General features: G+C 39.5%; 2 protein-coding genes and 1 long non-coding RNA gene across 3 annotated transcripts in view; 2 read left to right on the plus strand and 1 right to left on the minus strand.

The window, feature by feature from the left end:
- LOC146455530 (uncharacterized) overlaps window positions 1-8,496 on the plus strand; it is a 105,878-nt gene extending 97,382 nt beyond the window's left edge. The window contains exons 11-13 of the mRNA XM_085094222.1: window positions 4,047-4,145; window positions 4,472-4,570; window positions 5,013-8,496. Of these exons, the coding sequence (XP_084950348.1) occupies window positions 4,047-4,145; window positions 4,472-4,570; window positions 5,013-8,492 (3,678 nt within the window). The 3' untranslated portion in view covers window positions 8,493-8,496. The remainder of the gene's footprint in view (window positions 1-4,046; window positions 4,146-4,471; window positions 4,571-5,012) is intronic.
- Window positions 1-27,592, minus strand: part of LOC146455533 (uncharacterized) — a 234,614-nt gene that overhangs the window by 25,891 nt on the left and 181,131 nt on the right. The window lies entirely within an intron of this gene.
- The window catches only part of LOC146455534 (uncharacterized), a 194,741-nt gene that overhangs the window by 16,055 nt on the left and 151,094 nt on the right, over window positions 1-27,592 (plus strand). The window lies entirely within an intron of this gene.

Genomic DNA, 27,592 nt, shown 5'->3' on the forward strand with positions numbered 1-27,592 from the left:
GAGGGCCAGTTGTTAGACTAGCAGATTAGTGTCACCCTCGTCAAATTGAGTCTATTTATTTTAATTCTTTTCGCAGAGAAGTACATCTGCAAATGAAATGACTAAGTCAAATGACTCAAGTCAGCCAACAGAATAGAAATGTTGCACTTTAGAGACAGCGTAAGTATTTGTACATGCAAGAAGGTTTATTACATTCACGTGAATTTTACGTTGATTTTAGATACTTTTATCAAGCTCTTGATCAGCACCCAAGGTTTAAATGAAGAACAACAAGAAACAGTTCATGCAATTTTAGCACTTCAAGCGCAAGCGTATGTGAAATCCCACAACCTTTCCACAGCTGAACTAGAATCAGTGGGAGGCCTGATTGAATTTTTAAAGAAGGCTTACCGTGTGGCCCTTGTGTCTGTTAACGTGGGCTCTTTGGAAATCGTAGTGCGATGTCCCAACCTGGAAAGTCTTGAGCGTCTGTGGAGTGACTATCTCTCTGGTCAGCTCAATGAAGAAGTTGAGAGGCACCTTATGACTGAGGAAATCAAGAGGAAACTAAACTTGGAGACGGTTAGGTTTAAGACAACCATAGAAGAGAGAAATTACTTGATGTGCAGGAAGGCTTTCATGGAAATCTCAGGTACTTTTTAGTGATAGTTCACGGTGTTTTTTATTGAATTGAAATCAGGAGCTCAGCTGTAGCACTTCAAGTCAAGAAACAATTAATACGTATATTTTCGAGATGTATCGCGTGGAAACGGAACGTTACGTGTTGTAGACAAATGGCCAAAATAGTATCTCCTCGGTTGCCACGGTAAGGGAAAGTCAGGGAAACTGATTTTTTTTGAAGGTCTGGGAAAAGTAGGGGAATACTGCATGAAGTCAGTAAAATTTTCATTCTACTCAAAGTCAGTGAAAAGAAAATGAATTTTATTTTTGGCTAGCCGCTAGGTTCGTGAAAATTACAAAAGGAAAAAGGTCCAATAGTTAGCGTAGTTAGCGGGGTGGTAAATCAAGTCTCATAAAGAAGGTGGGGCATGATTTTATTTCAGATCTGTTGGCTATGGATATTTAACACAAATTGACCAAATATTAAGCTCTTAATTGAATCTTGTGCCACATGCTCTCCTGCAATAGCCGAGAAGACAAAACTAGCGCGTTTACGTTTTTGTTGACTATAATTACAAAAATACAAAGTAACTGGCATTATTGGTATCTGTAAAAGACGTCTGATATATGTGATGGTGCATTTTTGCACAGTGTCGGCTTCAAAATGCATCCCGTGAAAGCGTGTATTTATTCACTGACTGATACTCAGGTTCTTTACAAATCACATAATTTTCAACTTTTTAAGGTTACCATATAGCTTTAGAGGTGTCTCGCGTTCAAGAGATGTAGCGCGTCCGGTTTAAACTGAACTCTTATATCAAATTAAAGCTTACAGAGTTGGCTATCAAAACTATACCAAGAATTTTGAAATAAAGTGAATTGTCGAATTTTTCACGACCACGTCAAGCGAATTTTATTTTTCGCTGATTTGATTTGCTCCTCAGTTTCTGGACCTAAAGCGCTAAAAAAACGTGTCTGCGTTTTGCCATTTTCAGTCGCAGTGAAAAGTTACAGAACATTCTCGAAATAGGATAAAAAAAGTGTGGAGTGTTCGTACAAAAATCGCTCTCGGAGAAAAAATATTTTGAAAGAAAATAATCGCGGGCACTTTTTTATTGTTTATATGTTAAACTAGCTACTGTCCAAATATGAAGGCAAGCGAACAAATTCCCTTTGAGTTTTAGCTCTTTAAAGTGTCTCCTTCAAGTAAAAAAATTGATTCGAGAAAACAGTGCTAAACATTCGGCAATTCATTTTATTTCAAAATTATTGGTATAGTTTAATAGCCAGCTCTATAAGCTTTAATTTGATATATGGGTTTAGGTATCTACAGTTTAAACTGGACTCGCTACATCACCGCTACATCGCTTGGACGCCAGACACCTCTGAAGGTATAGGGTAACCTTAAAAGCCAAAACGTCTGCGTATTACTAGACATGGCATTTACGTGATGTATAGGTTACCGTATTCTTTTACATAATCTTCTAAATTGAAATTATGAAAATTGTATTTAGTTTGAAACACTTATAGCAACCGTCTTAGGAATCAGTGGCTTCTGGCACAATAGTGATCATGGTCTTTGGGAAATTACCATGCTTGAAAATCAATTTTTGTACTTTTTTAGCTGCAATTTCTAGAGACCAAAGCAATTCTTCGGTGGTTGTTCTTAGATCTGCAAAATCAAGGTAATTTAGGACGTGGAACTCCATTTTGCTCAAGGTTTCCCTGCTATATAAAATTTACTTTTTGGTTCCTTAGCAGAAACCTTGTAAATATTTCCTCAGTAGGTCGGTTTGTATGTTGCCCCCCTTTTTAGTTTCTACCTCCGAAAAAGTCGAAGGTTTACGGTGCAGCAGCCTATCCTTTGTTTTTCTCAGTTGCCCATGCTCTTTGACTCCATTTTAAACTTTCATGTAGCGTTTAGTGGTTGAACCAGTTGAAATATGCACTTTTTCTGGCCCTTGTAAATGTCTTCCAAGGCGTATCCAGGACTACTGAATACAGCTCAGACATTTCGAGCTCTTTTACTGTTTCTATATTTTTTTTTATATCCAAACGTAGCAGACAGAACTCACTTTCCACCTCAACAAACTGAGCCAGATGGGGAGGCAAGCACAAGTTCAGATTATCAGGAGGTAAGACGTTTTTGTTCATTTTTAAATAACTATTGAAAAGTACATTCAGGTATGAACTGGCTGAGTAGTGTGCAAGTCGAATGCCGAATTGTTAGAAGCCTGCACTGTTTCGTGGATACTTAAAGTCAAAGTTTACCATCGTCACATTCATTATCTTCGTTGTTATTTGCTACTTTGTGCATTCTCTTTTACTTCCTGTTCCGAGGAGGGTACCCTGCAAGAAGAGACGCCTTATCCGTGTTTTGTTTCATCCTCAGTTGTACTATAAATTGTCGTATACCACCATCAGTAATGACGGGGTGTATTTGTTAGTCATGGTGATGATGACTATAGCTATAACGGAGTGGAGAGCGCATCATCGGTTTTAAATTATCAATAGAATTCCTTGTGTCAACGTTTTTATTATGCCTTTTCAGGAGAAGAAACAGGACATGAGCTGGACAATTAGAGGTGAAAAGGCCAAAGTGAGTTCCAGTTGACAAAAAAATATATATTTGCTTTGTTGTTTGGAACTTTAAGTTTATCGCGGTCGACAATAGCAAGTCTAATTTCGTGTTTGCGTTCCGCTGCCTGTGCAATTGCATGCGGAACAAATCGAAGTTGGCGGCCATTTTGTTTCTCTGTCGCGCCAATTTACCTCGTTTTGATGCAAGAATCTGGCCTCATTTCCACGTGAAGACATGCGATCTATGAAATTGGCATGTCGACCGCACTTTTTAATCTGTGATTACTATTACTAGTTTAAGGGTATTTATACCTTAATTTTATCTAGAATTGAACTCAGATTCAGAATATCACGTTGGGGAACAATTGTTTTTAATTTTTAAATGGGCCAGTAACCAGAAGGTATTATAAGTAGGAAATAGGGAGGAGTGGAATAAGTGGATTATTTTTTTTTAGGATTTAAAGTTCTTATATGTTGTTTTTTTTAACAGTCATCAAGACGTGCGCTCCACAAAGCTGCCATTAATGGACAGTACGAGACTGTGAAAATGCTTCTTTCCAGTGGTGAAGATGTGGACCTAAGAGACCAGGTTTCAATTTCCTTCGATTCTGTAAATCGACTGTTAGGTTGTCGCTTTTTTCTCATGTTTTCTTTTTTTCCGGCGTTTTATGTGCATAAAATCTTGCACAATGTTTCCGTATCATCTGTACTTCTCTGCGCCCATATCCTTTGTTAAATATTCTTTATTCAAACATACCCGCGCCCGTATCTTTGTAAGTGTGTAAATGTTTCCTCTCGTACGACACGTAGTAGGTTGTGCATTGTGTGAACCTAAACTTTCTGCTCAATGTTGATTTTTATCGCAGTTTTCTTTGACACCTCTTCACCTTGCCTGTTGGTATGGACAGGAATCTGTTGCCAGACTGTTGTTAGAACATGGTGCAAACGTCAATGCTGTAGACAGGGTGAGTTGGTTAGCTAACTTAAACCTCTTCCATTACCTTGTTAGCCTGTTCATCAATTTTTTTATTGTGACAGAAAGGCAACGTAGTTTTCAACTCCTGTCAGATGTCCAGTAGCCAAGACCTGTGTTGGGGGTGCTATTACATCTTTAAAGAGTGCCGCCAATTTAGCTCAAGCTACAGTATTTCGTAAAAGCTCCACAGCACTCTTTAGCAACTGTAATTGCCAGTGTTTGCTGAAAACTGTGCATCCTTCACGTGCATATACCCGCACAGGAAATATAAAAGTGTGTTGGCCCGTCTACTTGACATTCTTCGTTTGTTTTTAGTTTCAACGTACACCTCTGCAGAAAGCTGAACGTCACAATCATCAATCCATAGTGCAGTTGCTTCTGAAGAATAATGCGAGACCAAGTTATCAACAGCCGGTAAGTTATAAAACCGTTTTCTCAGCATTGTCTCTTTGCGAACTATCCTAGGATGACTAGAGCAGAATCCTGTTGGTATTTATCAGTTATAGGTTGAATATAGTTTAACTGCTTACTAAAATTAAGCTGCCATTCAGATTTCTGTACACAACACGAGGAAACCACTAATAATTGGCTGGGATACAAACTGGTGTTATTTCGGTCTCTTGTGAATCACCATCAAACATAAGCGACTTATCTTTCTAATCTTATGTGGAAGCTTTCCAGACCTTTATCTGCAACTGAAAAAGTATTCAGGTGTTATTGCTCTTCAAAAATGACTATAATTCAACTCTTTCGTGCCGGCCGTTGTTGTTTCTGTTGCCAGTTTCAATTGTCACCATCAACACGTAGTGCATGATATTATGCCGATTTTTAACTACCTTGAACGTTTTCATTGCAGCCCAGTCTGAAGACATTAGCACGGGAGACTATTTTGCGTGTGGAAGGACGGTCGGGTTTTAATCTGCTACAAGCAGCTGTCTATGAAGGGGACTATGGTATGGTTGTCAAACTGCACGTGTTTCTTGGTAACTTCGTAAAAACCATGAAGTTAGAAACAACAGGAAACAACGCCAAAGTTTTTCCGAGAAAGACTGCAGTTGATATTCTATTAAGCATTGACGACAAAAGGCCAGGCCATGATCAGATCTGCACACTCTACCAAGACATGGTCGAGAAAGTCAACACACTATCAGAGTTACACTGCTATGCACAGAGTGATGATGCAGAAAAAGTGATAGAACTCGTGTTGAATGATGGTATGAATATTAATGTTCCAGCAATGTGCAATATTACACCTCTGATCTTAGCGAGTCCATCGTCTTCGAGTATGTTGATCAAGACCCTCATTGATCTTGGCGCTGACGTTAATGCCCAAAGAACCGATGAGAGGTGGGTACCTTTGTTGTTGGCGGTGTCTTGGAACAACTACACTACTGCTCGCCTACTTTTGGAGCACGAGGCTGATGCTAATATTCAAGCTCTTGATGGATGTGCCCCATTGCACTACTCTGTCCGTCATGAATTTGTCAAGGTTTCTCAGCTTGTTGTTGATTCAGGATGTAACGTCAACCTACTGAACAAGAACGGACGCACCCCACTAGATATTGCAGTTGAGAACATTGATGAAACGCTCGTCCGTTTGTTGCTAAAAAACAACGCAGATGCAAATGTTCAGGACACTTGTGGATGCACACCACTTATCAGGGCAGTTTTGGAGAATAATGAAGCGCTTGTCAAATTGTTGCTTGAAAACAACGCAGATACAAGTATTCCTGATCGTGATGGATGGACACCACTTCATTTGTCTGTTTCGCGAGAATTCTTCAAAGTTTCCAAAGTGCTTATTGAGTCAGGGTGCAACATCAACCTTCAGAAGGATGGAAGTACCCCGCTACATGACGCAGTTCGGAATAATTACCAAGCACTTGTCAAATTATTGCTCATAAAAGACGCAGATGCAAATATTTCGGACACGTCTGGCTGTACTCCACTTCACAGGTCTGTTGAGCGAGGATTCTTCAAAGTGTCCAAACTTCTTGTTGAGTCAGAGTGTAATATCAATTTCCAAAACAAGAACGGACGCACCCCGCTACATTATGCAGTTTGGAACAGCGATGAAGCGCTCGTCAAATTGTTGCTTGAAAACAATGCAGATGCAAATATTCCAGGCACTGATGGATGTACACCACTTCATGCATCTGCCGACCGTGGATCTTACAAAGTTTCCAAACTTCTTGTTGATTCAGGATGCAACATCAACTCTCAGGATGAGCACGGAAGTACCCCGCTTCATAACGCAGCTTGGAGCAGTAACGTAGAACTCGTCAAATTGTTGCTGGAACAGAACGCTGACGCAAATATTCCAGATTCTTACAGAAGTACTCCACTTCATAGGTCTGTTGAGCGAGGAGTTTTCAAAGTTTTCAAACTTCTTCTTGAGTCAGGGTGCACCATCAACCCTCAGGATGAGCATGGAAGCACTCCGCTACATAATGCAGTTGGAAGGAGGAACGAAGCACTCGTCAAACTGTTGCTCAAAAACAACGCAGATGCAAATAAACCAGGCGCTGATGGATGCACACCACTTCATGTGTCTGTTGAGCGTGGATCTTACAAAGTTTCCAAACTTTTTGTTGATTCAGGGTGCAACATCAACCCTCAGGATGAGCACGGAAGTACTCCGCTACATAATGCAGTTTGCAACAATAATGAAGCACTCGTCAAATTGCTGCTTGAAAACAAAGCAGATGCAAATGTTTCAGTCACTGACGGATGCACACCACTTCATGCATCTGCTGACCGTGGATCTTACAAAGTTTGCAAACTTCTTATTGATTCAGGGTGCAACATCAACTCTCAGGATGAGCACGGAAGTACCCCGCTACATAATGCAGTTGGCAATAATGATGAAGCACTTGTCAAATTGCTGCTTGGAAACAATGCGGATGCAAATATTCCAGGCACTGATGGATGCACACCACTTCATGTGTCTGCTGACCGTGGATCTTACAAAGTTTCCAAACTTCTTGTTGATTCAGGGTGCAACATCAACTCTGAGGATGAGCACGGAAGTACCCCGCTACATAATGCAGTTGGCAATAATGATGAAGCACTCGTCAAATTGCTGCTTGAAAACAACGCAGATGCAAATATTCCAGGCACTGATGGATGCACACCACTTCATGTGTCTGCTGACCGTGGATCTTACAAAGTTTCCAAACTTCTTATTGATTCAGGGTGCAACATCAACTCTCAGGATGAGCGCGGAAGTACCCCGCTTCATAACGCAGCTTGCAGCAGTGACGAAGAACTCATCAAATTGTTGCTGGAACACAAGGCAGACGCAAATTTTCCAGATTCTTATGGACGTACTGCACTTCATAGGTCTGTTGAGTGCGGAGTTTTCAAAGTTTCCGAAGTTCTTCTTGAGTCAGGGTGCAACATCAACGCTCAAGATAAGCACGGAAGAACTCCACTACATAACGCAGTTGAAAAGAGGAACGAAGCACTCGTCAAACTGTTGCTGGAAAACAACGCAGATGCAGATATTCCACGTACTGATGGATGGACACCACTTCATGTGTCTGTTGACCGTGGATTATACAAAGTTTCCAAACTTCTTATTGATTCTGGGTGCAACATCAACTCTCAGGATGCGCACGGAAGTACTCCGCTACATAATGCAGTTGGCAATAATGATGAAGTACTCGTCAAATTGCTGCTTGAAAACAACGCAGATGCAAATATTTCAGGCAGTGGTGGATGCACACCACTTTATGTGTCTAATGAGCGTGCATCTTACAAAGTTTCCAAACTTCTTGTTGATTCAGGGTGCAACATCAACCTTCAGAATGAGCATGGAAGTACCGCGCTTCATAACGCAGTTTGGAGCAGTGACGAAGAACTGGTAAAATTGTTGCTCGAACACAACGCAGATGCAAATATTCCAGACTCTTATGGACGTACTCCACTTCATAGGCCTGTTGAGCGAGGAGTTTTAAAAGTTTCCAAACGTCTTGTTGATTCAGGGTGCAACATCAACCTCCAGGAAAAGAACGGAAGTACCCCGCTGCATAATGCAGTTTGGAACGTTGACCAAACACACGTCAAATTGTTGCTTAAAAATAACGCAGATGCAAATATCCCTGACACTGATGGATATACACCACTTCATTTGTCTGTTTTGAAAAAAGTTTTAAGAGTTTCCAAACTTCTTATTGAATCAGGGTGCAACATCAACCTAAGGGACAAAGGCGGGAGCACCCCACTAGATATCGCAGAGCAAAATAATGATGCATCTCTTCTCAAATTTTTGAAACGAAACATCTCAAAATTCATCTCTGCAAGAATCGGTTTCAAAGTGGCGTCATTTCGCTGAGATGGTGAGAGGAGGTCATCTCCTACATAAACCAGCAAGGCCCTGACTTCTAACCATGGAAGAGAAGACAGAAACACCAGGATCAGACAAAGGAGACGTATTACCGCCTAAATCTGCTGGTATGCCCCATGATATTATCACAGAAACACTAGAAGTGTCACTGGTGAAACAACAAACACCAGAGCTAGAGACAAATGTAGGGCAAGAAAAAGAAAAGCCAGAATTGTCAGAGGAAATGCAGATAAACAAGAAGAAACACAGGCCAGAGTAATAGCGTTCAATCATGGTAATAGGAGAGAGTGGATTCCAGTTCAGTCTGTAATAACATGAGTCCTTAACCCCTCAGAGTCAACAACATGAACGGAAGTCCGATTAGTTTACCTAATTACTCGTAACAGTTCTGCAGTGTTGATTAAATTTTTGGACTTTTGCTGGAGCGCTTATTGGAGGCGCTAATTTAATGCCGCTGTTTTACAAGCCGCAATTTACGGCTTTGCATTCCGTTTCTGGTAACTGGAGAAAATCTGGACCTTTTTGCCATGGACTGCTATAATCGATCTCGTCAGGTCTCTTGCCTCGCATGAGCCAATCTGCGAGGTTCTACTCGTGCTCAATCCAGTACCAGTTTTGAGGCTTCATGCCATCTTGGATCTCTCCAATGCACCTACCTCAAACTTGTTGAATCCATAGGACTCCTTACGGACCATGGCATACACTATCCGTGAGTCAACAATGTGGAAGCACGTGGTGAACTGATATCGGGACTCTCTCCATCAGTTGTTTCAGTCGCTTATTCAGCACTGTTCCAAACAACTCGATCAGGTCAATGGACATTCTCTTAATCGGAGCAAGGCGATTTTTGGATATGACAAGATAACTGTCTAATCTTCCCCCGTCCGTCCCCGTCAGAATATTTTCATTTTTGTGTAATTGTTTGCCATATTCCATAGTGATTTTGCATTAGTTTTTCTAATTCAGATATGGAAAGCGCAAAATTCACGATTTACTGATTTCAAGTTTTTTTTCTTTATCGTCGTCATCCCAATATCGTTTTACCGAGATATTAATGCTTACAAACTTCAGCCCAAAACCAGTAACGTAACTAGTATAAATTTCACATCAATCGGTATCAGAGATAATAATATACAAAAATTTCTGCAATCTGATTGGTGAAGAGCGGCTCAATTTATCCTAAATGTAGCGCAGAAATGTGAAATTGAGTACACAAAGTTGAAATTATTGCAACGATGGTGAAATTAAAATGATTGACAGGTACGCAAATTTGCAAATAGGCTGTCTCGAAACAAAATGGCGAACAGGTTTGAAGAGAGTAACAGCATTTTAATTCGAAGTTTAAAGGAAATTGCAAAGAAACTCAACAAAGCACAAACAACAGGCTAACATTTTGGAGGTCTTGGACAGCACAAAAGGGCTACGACCAAAATATTGAAAACTATGAACCGGAGGTAGTCAACAAAATTCTCGAGGATTTCCACGCAACAGTGCGTAAAGAAGACGGGAAAGACTACCCAAGCATGGCAGTCTTCCCACTGCAATTGAACGTTACCTAAGAAGGTAAGGTTACAAATACTCCACAATTAAAAACCGAGAGTAAAATGGTTCGAGGCAAGTTCTTGAAGGTAAAGCTCGACTACTGCGACAACAAGGTTAGCTTAAAGTCAAGCGGCCGAACACTGAATTAAATGAGCTGTAAAAAAGAAAAAGGCTTTGAAGCACAATTCCCGGTACAAACAGTTTGGTAGCTCCTGACTCAACATTTTGGCGTAGGGCATCATGTTGAAGATTTCCGGAAACAAACGTTGAATTCATTGAGGACGAGACTAAAACACGCCAGTCTAGACTGTCTGCAAAGCCCCGGCTCCTGAAATCCAGTCAGTTCGAAAACATGCAGAGGACGGTGATTGACTTCAGACTTCTTTTTACATTGACTTAAAATTATGCTTTGTGATTTGAAAACTGTTAGAGTGATGGTATTTTTAGCATGTTTTCCTATGTCAATCAAGCTTGTCATTTCTGAAACCAATCAAAGACATGTAGGCGGAGCATTAGCTGACGGACAAGAAATAAACAAAAGCTCATTTGAAATTTTTGTATGTTTATTATTTACAAGTAATCACATGATTTCTCTCGTGAAATTTGGAATAAATAAGCACTTGTAAAATTTTTAAAGACCGCAAATTGCACTCGCCCAGCGGGCTCGTGCAATTTTGTTAGCCTTTTAAAATTTTACTCGTGCTTATTTATTCCAAATTGCACTCGGAATCATGTGATTACCTATACAAACTGCGTAATAGGCAGTTGAAAAAGTGAAGTATGGTCCCTCAAAGATTGTATCGAAACACCTTAAAAATCTATTACAAACTGAAATGGAACACTCTTTAGTACCAGTAAGGTAGCTGGGAGATGATAACAGCTCTCGGCCAAAAGACAACTTTTGAATGCCAATCTTTGTTTAGATTTAAATCTAGATTTAAGACATTTGATTTCAAATTAACACCTTTATTTCAATTTTAGTTGTTATCCTTATCTTGCAAGTTAAAAATGTCTTTATTTTAATATTCCTTGGTTATCATAATCCCTATGAAGGCTTGTGAGACCTGGACTTCTTATCTCAATAAAGCTGTCTCCCTCGTCTTCCGTTCAAAACCTCTTTAAAAATGAAAACGGAAAGGATGATTTGGTTTCCACTAACGAAAAATTTTCTATACCAAAGTAATGTTTTGAGCGTGGATTTACCTGCCTCAGATCGGCTTTAAGATTAAACTCCAGACAGTTGTCCTCGACATATCAATGGCTTAAACCATCTAGTGCTTTTTCAATTAAATTATTGCACTGAGATTACAGAGCACGAATTCGAGAAAACTGAGAAATCCTTTGTTTCCGTTGCAGTTTATTAGTGCGATCAAATGTTTTTTAGACTTTCTTAAGCTAATTAGTAATTAATGCAGGGAAAACAAAGGCTACCGCGGAGGAGGTTTGGAAATATGGGGTTAATAATCATAAAATTTGGTGAACTATCGCTTTGAATTTCTCCAAGAATTTTTTTTGGTTTTGAGAAGCTATATCAAACATTCGCAGGAGTGTTTCATCCGATTTCCAAACACCTCGAAGTTGGTTGAAAAAACTCCGGCGGCTGTGCCTCGTTTTGTTGGACTTCAGTTGAAACACTCTTCCTCGAGTTTGATTCATTGTGCCCAACACCTGCTTGCTTGCCAAGTCGCCTCCCTTAGGGTTAGATCTCCCTTTTAGCGGGCGTCTTGCGAACTCGTCAAACCAAAGCCTTCCTAATCACGTGTCATTGTCCCTGTCGTTTCATCCAGGTTAGTTTTCAAAATGTCGTTGGTAAAATTATTTCGGATTATACTCTAATTAAGAGGATCACGATTACGTGAGTGTAGTAGTCTAAACGTTTGCTTGAAAGTTTTTGACTCGCCTGTCAACGTGATGCTCGCTCACGAAATGTGTTCAAATATCTTGGTTATTGTATAAAACAAAAAGATTTCATCTTGCTGTCGGTCTATACTCTGTTAGCATACCTCAGTGACCGACTATCACGTAAACACGCAATCTGAGATGGTCAATCTTAAAGGCTGGTTTCCATATGATCGCAGATCGCAATAAGGTCTGCGATCGACTGCGATCATATGGAAACACGTCTGGGATCGTCTGCGATCGCGATCGCAGACGATGGCAGAAGATAGAACATAAAGGCTGGTTTCCATATGATCGCGGATCGCAGATCGCAATAAGGTCTGCGATCATATGGAAACATACTTCTGCGATCCTGCGATCACGATCGCAGACGATGGCAGAAGATAGAACATAAAGGCTGGTTTCCATATGATCGCAGATCGCAGATCGCAATAAGGTCTGCGATCATATGGAAACATACTTCTGCGATCCTGCGATCACGATCGCAGACGATGGCAGAAGATAGAACATAAAGGCTGGTTTCCATATGATCGCGGATCGCAGATCGCAATAAGGTCTGCGATCATATGGAAACATACTTCTGCGATCCTGCGATCACGATCGCAGACGATGGCAGAAGATAGAACATAAAGGCTGGTTTCCATATGATCGCAGATCGCAATAAGGTCTGCGATCGTCTGCGATCATATGGAAACATACTTCTGCGATCCTGCGATCGTGATCGCAGACGATAGAACCATGTTCTATCTCCTGCGATCAATGGCGATTGTGCGATCATATTGAAACCAAAGTTTTGCGATCCGCGATCCATCCCATAATATTTCGGCCACGATTCAACGCTCGTGTGTTTGATTGTAGGAACGGTCTACGTGACGTAGCAACAATCATTTCGTTGTCATTTCGAGGAATTTATGGAGGAAGTTGCTCGTTATGAACGTGTTTACAATCGCAGCAGCAAAGATTTTAAAGACAAGAACAAAAAGGCCAACTGTTGGGACAAAATCGGGCAGAAGTTTAATTTATCGGCAGGGGAAGCAGAGGCCAAATTTCGCAACATAATAACTGCGTACGGTCGTTATCGAATTCAAAACCGATGTTTTTGACGGTTTTGGAGCTGACGACGACTCGCTTCATGACAAACAGAAGAAGTAAATTTGCTTGCGGCAAAATTTCCCCTCTTCCACGTTGCGATGTTGTTTGCTTTTCAGCCTACACGCGCGTGTAACTGTATTTGACATTTCCGCTGACCAAAACGTATGGCTACGGTCCGCTCTACGATCGTTGCGATTATATGGAAACAGCCTTTTCTGCGATCGTCTGCGATCATACGGAAACTAGCCTTTAGATAGAACATGGTTCTATCTTCTGCGATCGTCTGCGATCATGATCGCAGAAGTATGTTTCAGATGTTTCCATATGATCGCAGACGATCGCAGACCTTATTGCGATCTGCGATCCGCGATCATATGGAAACCAGCCTTAAACGTGCAGCATCAGTGCAACCATCGAGTTATGGATGCACGCGAGAGGTTGTTAAGCACGAAAGAAGAGTAAGAGTACGCCTTAAGCAACTCTAGCTTCTTGAGTGCTTAGCAAACCTCCCAAGTGCATCAATAACTCGATGGTTGCACAGCTGGGGCGTTAACGATTTCTTTTATAACATAAATTAATCTGCAGGTTTCTTAATTTCAATCCTGGTGATATTCACGCGTGTAGTTGACTTTACGTACTTATATGCTGTCAGAAAAAATACTAAACACATCCTAACTTAAGAGGGCTTTGTGAATCTAGCCCCAGGGATGTATTAAGGAGCATTATTTGCTGTAATGTCGTATCCTAGAGACATTGATTGTAAAGCGCTGTTGATCTGTCTTAAATGGCGCTCCAGAAGTAATAAATTATTATTATTATTATTATTATTATTATTATTATTATTATTATTATTACCTAGTTACCTGTGGCATGTCTGCGCCGCCTCTTGTCCTGCGTACGAGATATTTTCTTTAAGCTGCACTCTCAGCATTTGGGTTAATTGGACTATATAGACTTACTTTTTAACTTACTCTCAACCTGGAGTATGTTCTTACTACAGTCAAACCTGTATATAACGGCCACCCTCAGGACTTGAGTAACTGGCTGCTTAATACAGGTGACCGCTTAATACAGGATCACTAAAAATACTCACTGGGTGTGGTGTAATGTCAATTTTAATGGCGTATCATACAAAAACACTTCATGCAAGGAAACAATAGGACAATCAACAATGTTCAATGTCACATGGCTGAAGAACAAGTTAATTAAAGAGGAATTTCTTGCTAAAGAGTGAAGCATATTCAAAACAAACTTTTTTTTTAGCGTTCGTGATATAGTACTGTACTTCAGCACATTGCGGACATCTGAAAAGCGTTAACTATTATTAAACGTCCGAGTATCAGCTTACAGTAGCTTTGTACATGTTATTTCGTTATAGTGATGCTGGATTGCATTTTAAACACAATAAAATACCGTATAAAATAACATATGGCTTAGTTTCCATTCAAGGGTGGCCGCTTAATTCAGGTAAAAATAACAAAGAAAGACAAACATAGGACTGCTACAGGGTGGCCGCGGCCGCTTAGTAGAGGTGGCCGCCTAATACAGGTAACAAATACAGCGTTTGTATGAGCAAACAATCAGGACTTTAAAAACTGGCCGCTTAATAGAGGGTGGCCGCTTGATACAAGGCCGTTATATACAGGTTCGACTGTATGTTCTTAAATTTTGGTCAATCTTAGCCTCAACGAGTCGTTATAAAACAAGGTTATTATAAGAAAAGACTACGCCTAATCAAGGAGGAGGACGGGGCACTAGTGTAGCTGAGAATGAAAGATTATCTGAGTATGTTTATTGTGTCAAAATATTTAGTAACCCCACCGAGGCGGGGTACCTCACCTTCCTGGGGTCCCCCACCTCCAAATGAACAGGCCCTTAGTGGGACCCCGGGAAGGTGAGGTACCCCGCCTCGGTGGGGTTACCAATCTCTCCATACAATCTCTCTTTATTTCTTGATTGCGTTCACATGTGAAGTAGGGTACCCCACCGAGGCGGGTTGCCCGGTCAGCCGAGGCGGGTAACCCGCTTAGCTGGGGTGAGTTTTCTCCATGTGAATGCTGGAGGTGGGGTGCGGTGATGTTCATCCGGGCAATTGTCTCTGAATTCTTTGTTGATACATGTACTTAGCGACCACGCGATAGCTTTTTAAACCTCACCCCAGCAACTCAGGGTTGCATGTGAAGGCCTGTTTTTTCTGACCTCGGATAGATAGGGTACCTCACCTTCCCGGGGTCCCCCACCGCCATGTGAACAGGCCCTTAGACTGACAACAAATGACAAAATCGAAGTAGCTACCTTTGATTGATTACCAGGAAAACCACACAGCATAAGAAATGAATTCAAGTGTCGTTAAAACAAAAATAACTGAGCGTTTTTGGGATGCTATGATCAGACTTCTATGCGAATTGATCCTTTCCAGCTGTAATGGGGTACGGAGATTGGTAGAGAGCAGTGACTTAACGACATGGACAATTTCAATAGTTTGGACATGTAAATGGGAAATATTATGGTGGTTTACATTTAATTCGAGAAATTATTGCTGTCTTTTTTTCCCATGGAAATACTCAATTTTCCAAACTGTCATAAAATTTCACTCGTGAGAATCCGTAGGGTCAAAACTGACAGTCGTGCTCATTTCACTGTATAGCCTTTGAACAGGCTCCTTAGTGGGGCGTAGGGCGAAGAGAAACTATTTCCTTTTTGGGAGGTTGTTTACCTGCTAATTTCACTGCGTTCCATTTATTTGTAACTTTACAGCACATTTTAGAACGGTCGAATGGTATCTGTTGGACTTTTAAAATCGTTGCTGATACGTAGCTATTAATTTGATTAACAGACTGATTTTGAAGCTTTAGGAAGGTGCCTCATAATGCAGAGGTCTTTTTACACAGATTATAACCCCGTTACACGAAAAAAAAACCAGATCTTTATTAGTAAGGGTTATTGAAATTCAAAAAGAAAAATTCTAAAAAGCTTTAAAATGCATAACAATGTATCGATTGCGCAATGGAATAAACGTGATGGAATATTTTTTTTTTAAGACTGGTGAATAAACGAGAATGATGTATTATTCAGTAAGTGACACAGGCATACTCTGAAAAAAGTCCGAGTGCTCCTATCAGGAGTCGAACCTAAGACCTTCCAATTACTAGTTCGGATAATCTACCACTGAGCTACAGAAGACTCGTGGAAGCTAAGGCCGTTAAACTAGGTTCATGGGACAAACATCCTACATACTGCTACGATAGGAATGTCATGTGTGGCATATGCGAAATGGAATAAATGTGATGAAATAATGTATGCCGATTATGTTCCAAAATTGAAGTGATCTGCTTCCTTTTTTTTCACTTAGTCATGATCCACACAATTTACCTTCAGTTACCTTCCTTAAAGTGCCTATGAAGTAAAAAATTTCTTGTTCTAATATGATAGTTTATTATTTTCTGATTCTTAAAATCTAGGTTTTAGGCGGTAAAACATTCACAACGCAAAATAAATTGAACCGAAAGTTTTAAATTTGGCGCCTAAAAGTGTATTACAAAGCTGTGACGTAGGAAATACTTCAGAAGTGAGAAGTAAACAACTCTTCGAGGCATTTGCTACGTCATCAACATTGACTTGAGTCCACGGGGCACGATTTAGTGGATTTTGAGGTTCTTCGGAAGGCGAAAAATGTTGGTTTAGCTGATTTTGTCAAATTTCTTTTGTCATTTCGTAATCAGAACACAACAAGCTTCAAAATTACGAAAAAGAAATTACTTCATAGGCACTTTAAGAAATCAGAGTTTCTCGGACAAGGTCATCCTCGTTCCCAGAGCCTGCGATTTTATGGTCACCGGTTGGATCGTAGGCCCTGGTAACAGCCGTTACCGGATGTCGTGAATCTCACGACATCCGGTAGCGCACGCTCAGTGTGATAAATTACCATTGCACTTGCTCAGTATTATTATTGCTCAGTACTGTTCAGTATTTCCTCAGTATTAGGAAGTAAAGACAAATGCGCAGAAGCGTAGCATTTTTCACCTTATAGCGCATCAGGTTTTCGACAGCCAATGAAAAAAAAAAAAAATTTTTGGATGGACCCAGAGCCACTCGTTCAACAATTTAAAAAAAAAACGTTGGGGCTCTGGGGACGAGAATGGGACAAGGTGCGCAGAACGTTTGCGCAGTAGAAAAAGGAGACACTGTCCTTAATTTAATGAATGTCCTTAGTAAATGTATTTATCATGGGTTACGTAACCTCATTTTTGGGTGTTTGTGACACTTTGTCACAATGCTTCATTAGCGGGGCGTCGGGTATATATATGCTGAGGCCTCGATTTGTATTCATTCGAGTCATACGACCGCACTCAGTTCGCCCTCTAAATTAAATACCCAATGACTATATTTTATCAAGTGGTTTATTTTTCAAGTCTTGGCTTGTCATGTTTTGCTTTTGCATTATTCTAGCTTATGCTTTGATTGTTATTTTAGTGCTATACAGTTGTAATTTTGTTTTTCTTTTATTTTGCGCCATATTGTTTATGATTATACCGTTTGTAATTCAGTCGATATCGAAGACATAATAAAGAGGGTCGTACACGGCTCGTGTTGACACACCCCATAAGTGGTTGCTTATTACATGATAAATGTTTTATATTCGGTTGAGCGGGTGAGCGAATTAGAATATAACCTACATTGATTGCTGTTCATTATTTTCATTTGCATTGCTTTAAAACATGAAATAAAGGAAGCTGCATGGGTAACACTTTCTTGGTGCGTAAGTGTAAGACATGAAAAGAAAGAATTATTTCAATTCATTAATTTATTTACCCACTGCCCCGTCCCCTAGGGTAAATTGCCTTTAGTGTAACTTTCGCGAAAACATGAGCATGCAATCTCATTGACGCGCTCGTCAGTCGTTGTAACTCTCCAAAGCTTTGCTTTGATAGCGTTGTTTGTTAATGGGGTGAGATAAATTAAATATCATTGCTACAAAAATCTAAAACGTTTTAGTCTGGTACCAGTAACAAAACCTTCGTAAACAATCAAGTACCTCCAGGATTTTGAACGAAATAGGGAATCCACTGACGCTACGGCTACCGACGGGCCACAAAGCGCTTGCCGTCTATTAGGAGTTTTTACAGACGGGATACAGTGCGGGGACCGGCTCTTAATTTGTTATGGACAGGGGTGCTTCTCTCGCCCGGCAAGGCATGTTTTATACTGTGGAATCTCCCTTTACGATCTCCTCTCGTAAGTGATCACCTCTCCTTAGCGAGTAGTCTTCCAAAATACCAAACGTTTCCAAGTTAGTTGAAACTTCTCGTAGGCGACCGAGACCACTTTTAGCGCAGAAAGTTTTTGAAGTTTTCTTTTGTTTCAACCTCTTTTGAGCGACCACTTGACAGATGATAATGTGTTGCTGTAACATTATCGCATTCTGAACACAAACTTAAGTCAGACAACACAGAAATAACAAACAAAGGATTAAAGTTGTAGCTATAGTGAGACTTATCCCATTCGTCGTATTAGGTAAGATTATCAGGGGCATCCCATTTAAAACGTGTTTAATCTTGAAATTCGAAGTTAAATATTTTTGTTGCTACTAAAAATTATTATATGGGTTTGAATAAGAATTGGCGCGTGGAATAAGTCTCTGCAGTTGCCATATGCTAATGAAGACAACTTTTGACGGCTTACTTTTGACATTTTAAGAGAGGTTCCACTGTATTGGCCGTAGCTAGCGGAGGGGAAAGGGAAGCAGTTGCCCCCCTAAAACAAGTTGGACATCTTTTTTAAACCTTTTCACTTTCTGGAGTGTTAAATGTAAACTTTACTGTGACAAGTTTACCTTTCCAACTTTCCACAGCTTTCGCTCGTCTTGATGAAACAGCAAACAAAAAGAAAGCACAGTTCAAAGACAAAAGACCATTTACAGCCTCCTATTTTCTCAGTCTGATTGTCAAGTTTTGGGAGAGGTTGTGGTTCCAGATAGAGACAACTGCTCAGGCTGTGGGAACCACAATCATAAAACCACGCACTGTCAACTCCAGCATCATCGTGCTAAACAAATGAATGGTGCAGCCCCGACCAGACTGCTCATAATTATTAAAAAGTTAATGTTTTTTTTCTTTCAGTTTTTCTTTTTCTTTTGTTTACTATATAATAAAAGAAATTGACGCCACATTCTGACGATGTCAACAAGGTTTGGCGCTTGCAGACAGGCAAGCAATGGCAATGAAATATTGCTGTAGCTCTAAAAATACCTGTCATTTTGCATTTGATCGAGATTGATCGACGATGATATCTCGTGGAGAATGCTGAAAATAGCATTTCCGAACGTCTAGATTTCAAGGAAGTTCCGAGCCAGGAATCGAAGGGACCAAAATTTTTCCGGAATAAATTTCGCAAATTTGGGTATACCTTACAAGGTTCCCTTGACTTTTAGGAAAATCGGAAGCACCGCAAAGTCCGGGCCAAATAACCGCAGCGTGAGTTTATTGCGCTATTTTCGCCTTCGTAAGAAATTCGTGAATGGAACTCGTTTGTTGTAAAGTCGGTTGCGGATAAATGGAAAATGTCGCTCCGTTCAACATTTTAATTTTCTGAAAAATTCAAACCGAAACGTTTGGCGGAATGGAAAGCACCCATGGCTTTCACCATTACGTCGAGAATCATAAATATTTTGAGGTCTATCGGAATCAAGAGACTAGCTTGCCTGGCAGGCGCTCGAAAGGAGAAAGGGAGGGTGCTGAATAGGGCTTCCCGCTCTCTCCAAGCACTTCGCGCGCGTGTCTAATCGTCTTTTTCCAGTTACACGGGTTATACGCTATCGAGCGACAGGCCATTCGGATTTGGGAGTCATTTTAAAAGTAAGACTTAACTTATTGATATATTTTTAACTAAGGCCTTATAATTTTCAAAACTTAAGATTATTCTTTTTCTCTTATTTCACTATTGTAGACGTCGAGGGTCGTTTTTTCCAGGTGTTGACATTGTTGGCAGCAGGGCGAAGAATCAATATGCGCCCCAACTATCCAAACTCCTGTAAGAGCAATGGTCTAAGGACGTGGCTGATCTTCACAGCGAAAATATTACTACAATATGTTAGCCTCGTTCCACCCCCATTTTTCTCCTCGCCCTATACCCAACTTGAAAGCCTGCTTTTTTATGCATACCGATCACGACAATTCAAGAAATTTGTCGAAACAAATAGTGTTTTTTCATTATTATTGGACCTGCAGCACCATTTTACTTAGAAATTGTTTCGCTCATCGTGCGTGATACGTTTAACAATCTACGAACAGAATAAAACAATAGAACTTGTCCCATTTCCCGTGATTTTCTTTTCAATTTCTAATTTTATTTTTCATTCAAGCTCACTCACGCGACGCAAGGAAGCGTAAACATGCCAGTGCCCAAAGACTGAATCGAAAATGGCGTCGAACTGATAGGAGAGGCTACAAGATTGAATCCAGGATGATTTAAGCGGTGGATCTGGCTCGCGGAGGTATAAACATAAGGATTTCGAAAGGAAGGAAGGAAAAGCTGAAGTGGGATTTTACTGTAAACAATAATATCGAAAAGATCGGACAGAAAGAAGCAAAAAGAATACCGCAAGGTTGGTTCTGGAAGAGTGATTTTCAATTTGCTGATGGATTAGACTTGCAAATAAGAACAACTGTTGCCTCCTAACAACTTATAAAGTAATCCCCGGACAAAATCTTGATCTATTTTTTTTTTATTCCGGTAAGTTAGAGGGGAACATTAGGAAATTGAACCGATAGCGTCCTTGGATTCACTTCCGGTTTTGTAGCTATTTATCTTTGTTGCTGAGGTTGGATGACATAATTCATTTTTTGCTTCTCGTTCCTTCATCAGGAATCGACACACATTCCATTTGTTTTCCCTTTTTACTGTAAAGATTTTACACTGAAGCACACTCAAGATCAAGGGTCGTGCAACTCTGACAAGTAAGTGAAAGACTTATAGAAACTCTCTTAAAGTAGCCAGACGCTGCTAATGTGTTGAAGCTCAATATTAATGAATTTTGTAAGGCATAAGAGCGTGTTTGGTACGACAGTGATATTTTCCTGTGGCAAACATAGACACTAAAGTTTGACAGATTCCGTCTCATCATCAGACACTGAAGCGGCGGTGGATTCGTAACTTTCATGTGTTGAAACCAGTGCATAAATTAATCGTTTTTTATTGTGAATAAATCGTGACAAGTCATGCATGCTCTTTTAACCATGAAAACAACTACAATGTTTGATAATCGCAAATCTTTAGGCTGTACATTGTTCCATGTTGGTTCCATTCTGATTTTAAAAAAAAAAACGCAAATGGAACCACTAGCCGCGGGCGACTGGTTTCACTGCCAAGTTTCAGTTGTAGAAGTCACGATTCCTAACCACATTAAATCAGTTTATTAAATAGACTCCCACGCTTACAAGTGACTTAGCTTATTAAGCAGGATTTGGTGACTTCACACACTTTGAAGCTGCAGTCTTGAGTCTCGGCCTTGACAAAAACATTGAGTTGAAGATCTACAGCAAATGAAATAGAAAATCGTGCACTTAAGTCAGTCCTTCTGTGTGCCCACACTGTTCACATTCGCTTTTAACTCATGGTCCTATTACATTGTACATGAAGGCGTTATAATACTCCACGAAGTGACCTTCAACTTCAATCAAATTTATCACTGGCAAATTAAAGTTAAAATTGACCGGATCGGTCAGCACGCAAATAAAACTCGAGTCTCAATACAACTAAAATAATTTGATCGTTCATTTAAACTTTCCTTAAAACTACAAATTACTCAACAAAAATGTTTGTTAATGTATTGTTTTAAAAATAAATATGAAATGGCTACCTTAACAACCTTGATCAGATGAATTTTTAGCTAAATTCACAGAAGCGCACCATTCATGTGGTTGAATTGTGCATCATACATTTTCAAGCCAGTCTATTAGTCCAGTCTATCAGATATTAAAGCTTACCTCTTTCTAAAAAGTAGTTGTCTACGTTTTTTTGCTTGAAGCATCATTTTTAGCTTAAAAGAAGAAAAAACCGCGGAAATGTATCTTGTTTTCTTGGGTCTTTCTGCGGAATGCAGTGCATACTGCTGACCAAAATTGGCTTTGTTCGTGCCAGTCTTCTCAGTCTGATTGAAATCCAAGATGGCTGCCGGTGTTGGTGATTTCCTTGTTTCCTTTATAAAAGGAGTATTGTGCATGAAAGTGGCAGAGGAATCATTTGCTGGAGACTGTGAGAAAATGTTTAGTTACTGAAAATCACTTTTTGTTATAAGAATGAATTGCTGAGTCTGAGTATCAGTATTTAAATGCTGTATGACTAGCACTGTTGGAGACAATCAGGTGGAAAGCCATAATAATTTAGTAGGAAACTTGGTGCAACAAATCACAAATTCAAATTGCCAAAACAAAATTTTAATATATATTTCATGTACCCATTTTTCTGAGACATCCAAGCAATGATTCCAAGCAAAAAGCCGGCAGTATTGATCCAATGATGGCATTGCATCATTGCAACTTTCAGTGTAGTCAACAGTCTGTACTTTTCAACACCTTTAAGGTATAATTATTTACTCTGGGAGTTCAAACTCAGTAGAAACAGAAATTTTGATTCTTACTTTGTAATGTACATGCAACTCATAAGTCTATAGTCAGTTAATAAAAATTACCAACGCCTAAATGATGAATGCAAGTGTAATGGTTTTTTTTCCCATCACCGTTAAATATTTTCTATCAATCATAAGTGTCTTGCAAAGATCCTCAAATTAAATCCTTGAAGCTCTTTGCAAGATCCTTAACAATAAGGATCCTTTCAAGATCCATCGAGGATTTTCAGCTTAATTTAAAAATTCTTCAGGATTCCTAAGGATCTGGCAAAGATCTTTTAAAGATTCTATAAAAGTCATTAATAAAGTTTTGAGGATCCAAAGATTGAAAAGATCTTTTAAAGATTCTTCAAAGATCCTCGTTAAATCCTCCAGGATCCTTACGGATCCTGGCGAAGATCTTTGCAAGATCTCAAAAAGGATCTTATTAAGATTCTTCAAAGATCCACATCAAATCTTTGAGGATCTTGAAGGATCCTTGCAAAGATTTTTGCAAGAATCTTTGCAGGATCTTCGTAAGATCCTTGCAAGATCCTTACCAATTCCTTGAGGACATTTGTCGATAGTGTAACTCGATCTTGCAAATGCAGGATCTTTGAAGATCTTCTTCAAAGATCCAATAAGGATCCTTTGAGGATCTTTATTTTTAAGGATCCTTGGCGGGTCTATGAAGATCTTTAAAGATCCTGTGAGGTTTTCCACGAAGGATAACCACTTAAAGGTAAAATTTGGGGTATTTGTGACAGCTAATACCATTGCTATGGTAACCTATTTTTGTTGAGAAACAACCATAACTTGTTCCGCAATCTTTAATTTAGGCATTTGTTAGATATCATTACTGTTGTACATGTATCAACTTATAAAGAGTGGTAGTATAAGTGGCCTAAGTTTTTTAACTCGTGAATGCGCGCATGCGCAATGAACGAGTTATAGCGATGGCTGATTGTTGACTTGGTTGGTTGGTTGGTTGGTTCTGTCGTTAAAGGCTGGTTTCCATATGATCGCAGACCTTATTGCGATCTGCGATCATATGGAAACCAGCCTTAACTTTCGGGCGTGTGCAGTGAATGAGTTTTAAATTCAATTGGTGGAAAAACACGTGAACATTTTTTGTTCACGGCACATCAGGATTTTCTTATTCAATATGTAGAGAATGATTTGGCGATCATTTAGTGCAAGAATGGAGATTCTTTTGTTAAATCTGAGCAAAGTTACAAGTTTTTTCAGTTTTTCAGAAAGTCCGGGGTCGTAAACTCAATTAGTGAAAAAAAAAAACGTGAAACTTTTTTTCGCGACGCATCAGAATTCTCTTATTCATTCTGTAGAGAATAATTTGACAATCATTTTAGTGTAAGAATGGACATTTTTCGTTGAATCTGAGCAAAGTTATAGGTTTTTTCGTTTTTTTTCCACAAAGTGCGGTGTCTTTTAAGAATTAACATAATTTAATTTAGAAATAATTTAATTAAAAATGATTTAATTTAAAACTAATCGTCGGCATGGACTTTGAATAAACAAGACGCTTTTTAGAGCTTTTACCTTTAGCACTAGTGGCCTTATTTATTGTAGGCCTCATCGATTTTTTAACCTATCCTCCCTTCGCAATTGAACTAACTCAATCGTTTTAGTCAGAAAGAATGCGGGATATTGCGTTGCGCAACTTGAAATTTTGCCGCCAAAAAATATTTCCCGCCAGAAAATGTCTTCAGCTGAAAGAAGCACTCTTATTAACTGAAAAGTTCACTGCTAATCATAACTTTTTGCATATATGAAAACTCGACATCTTTCATCATATTTTCCTTCTCATACAAATGTATTACATCAAGTAGATTATTTTGCTAAAAAAAATAGTTTTGCTGTCAGTTTTCACGCGAAAGCGGAACGTGCCATGTCACGCATCAGTGACGTCGTAAACAAAATTATGCAAATTTCTGGTGAAATAAACACTTTAAGATCTTGTAAGCTTTCATAGAGGTTTCAAAGGGAAGAAATGTTTCATTTTCGCAATTTACAACTGGTAATTTATGGGAAAGCAAAAGGACGCGGTCGATAAATAATCCTTATCTAGCAAGAACTTGTCATATTTCATTATTTTTACTTGAGGATTGCGTGGACTGAACTCCAAAGGAAAAATTTCACGCATTTATGTCGGGCATGAAATGTAATGCGATACTTTTTTCAACAGATTTCCCTTTGTGAGATCGGCTTGAAAAACACAAATCTACCTGGAAGTTAAAAAAAGTATGCCCTACAGTAATTTTGTAATTTTAATTCCCAAAAAAACTTCACTTAAACATCGGGCAAGTGATGGTCAGAATTTACTAGCCCGATCGCAAAATCTAGTAGCCCCGGACTATCGGACACGAATTTGCATGACGTAGCTGCACATGTCGTGCTTCTATGAACTTTGAAGAAAAAAAACACTTGAAATTTTTTAATCGGCGCATCAGAATAATCTTACTCAATTTGTGGAAAATAATTTGACAATCATTTTTATAGTACAAGACTGGTTATTTCTCGTTACATAATCGGGCAAAGATGTAATTTCTTTTAGCTTTCACGGAAGTTTCTGTAGCTGTCTTTATTTCAATTACTGATGTGTCATCTGCATTCACGAGTTGGTTCACAGGAGCCTTTGATTTCACTAACAGACACTTGAGCCATTTCAAGGGAAGCCAGATCTTGTAAATAAGGATGGTCTTTCACATACCTTATCTCCAAACTCTGAAGTCAGTGTCCCCCCTTTCTCCCCCACCAAGTCATAGGAAAAGGTTTATGAAAAAAATTTATCAGTGCTTTTTTCCGGGTAGCTCTTCTCATGGCAGATTTTTTGAAGCATTTTATAAAACTTTCTTTGTATTTACTTTACTGATTTTCTAAGTAAATTTTTCTTGTGTATAGGAACGTCTGTAAAAATGCAACATCAGCACCAAGAAAAAACAAGTGTAGCTGTCCCAGGGACTACCCCGCCTGCTCTCAGCATTAAAGTGCCCAAGTCTAGAGATCTTCTCAAGAAATCAAAACCTTGGAGTAATGTGCAGCTTCCAGTGGACATTCTGTTGTTGACAGTAGAGGACTGTGAGTTTCTGGCATGCTATGCTTACATGATAAATTCCTTTAAAAGTTATCACAAAGACCTTGGTTTTGTGTTCTTTGGAAACATGGGTGAAGATGAAAATGAGCCATTGCAGATTGCTCTGATGAGATGTTTTGAAGGTTCTTCTTGTCCAGGTGGCACTCAAACTGTTGTCAAAAATGCAGTGGTTCAGTTGAGACCCAAGGTTGTTTATTCTGTTGGCTGCTGTATCGGCCTGAAACAGAAAAATACCAAGAGAGGAGATGTGGTGATATCTTCTAAGCTTATGACCGAAGCTTTTAGAGCCCCAGTTGGCAAAGATATTGCCAACCTTGTTAGAGGTGCAGCTGATGGATGGGAGCCACCATTAGAAAATCCAGAAGCTCGAGAAATAGATGTACACTGCGGCGGTGAGATTTTGAGTGGAGTAGATCAGAACATAGCCAAACAACACCAGGCATTATATCCTAGTGCATATGCTGTTGAAATGGAGGGAAAAGGTAAAAATTATTAATCATTATATAATAAATTTTGAATAACTTTCCTGTTAAATAAATTATGTCTAATCGAAAAGCCTAGTATTTGTCATCCCCAGTTTAGCTGCAATTAAGAGCAGGATAAATTATATACACAAGTTAGATAGCTCACTATTATACATCAGGAGCATGTAGTCAGCAAAAGCAGTAATAAGTGTTTGAAGTTCGAAAGTCTGAAAAAAACAGCTGGATCCCAGAAAACAGAAATAGACAATTGGAACAAAATTTGCAACCCTTTGACGCCACGTCTGAACTAAATTTCTTTCTTTTCTACTACGATATTACGTATGTAGTTATTTAGTTTTAAGTGGTAGAGGTCATGTGATACATTTAAAAGGCAATAGAAGGCAACAAGCTACACAGACACTCTCTGGGTGGGTCTGCCGAAGTTTCCACGTTCTGGTTAATGTTTTCATTCATAATTTACTGACAATACATATTATGTGGGGTTACAATGTAGCTGCAAATAGGTGTCCTTTGTGTCTGATTGTTTTTATGCTTTGTCTTAGGCATTTTTGTTGCTTCCCATGACCTGAAAATTGAATGGGTGATTGTTAAAGGTGTTTCTGTTCTTGCCGATGGGAACAGAATTTCTGATAATTCATGGAAGCAGTTTGCTTGTATGATGGCAGCTTCTGTTGTATCGCATATGCTGAGTGACTCAATTGTTTTCAGACAATGGCCTCACTACCAAGGTATGTGACACAGCTTGCTGTAACAAATTCCAGGCTGCCCGGAGTGCCGTTTCAGGTTGGTCGCAACCTGGTAACAATTTGATTGTTTTTACCTCTCAAGAGAGGGGGTCGGGGGAGGGTGGTAGGGTAGGGTGTCTTAGGAAGTTGTGGGACTGGCTCCCCTTGCAATTTTTTGTCGGGGATTCAGTGACGAAAGAGGAAGAACTTCAAGCACTAAAACATTTTTTTAGTCAACCCACTGTTAAAAGAACATCACAGAGAAATTCCTTCAATGATCCGAACTAGTTTTAAGACTAAATTGTTTCTCATTTAGTGAGCATGACTATTACAAATAAGTAAACGGCAGCAAAATGAGACCGAGCAATTCTAATCTTCTCACAGGCTACACAAAAAATCAATTTTATAACCAGTACAGCTGTACATGTATGGTGGAACCAAACAGCTTTTTCAAACTGGAATTTTACTGTATTGGAGCACCTTCATCCAGCAAAAATTGAAAGAACTTGATCAATCTATTACTTCTGTAAATTCCTTTCACCGACTTAAAATTAATACGCCTGGGAAATTTCTGAAACCTCAGAAATTTTTAGTACATCACCAGCGTGCACTACAAACCTACAGAC

Source organism: Pavona decussata, unplaced genomic scaffold (assembly GCF_977016875.1).
Source record: "Pavona decussata unplaced genomic scaffold, jaPavDecu1.1 SCAFFOLD_273, whole genome shotgun sequence".
In the NCBI taxonomy this organism is placed as follows: domain Eukaryota; kingdom Metazoa; phylum Cnidaria; class Anthozoa; order Scleractinia; family Agariciidae; genus Pavona; species Pavona decussata.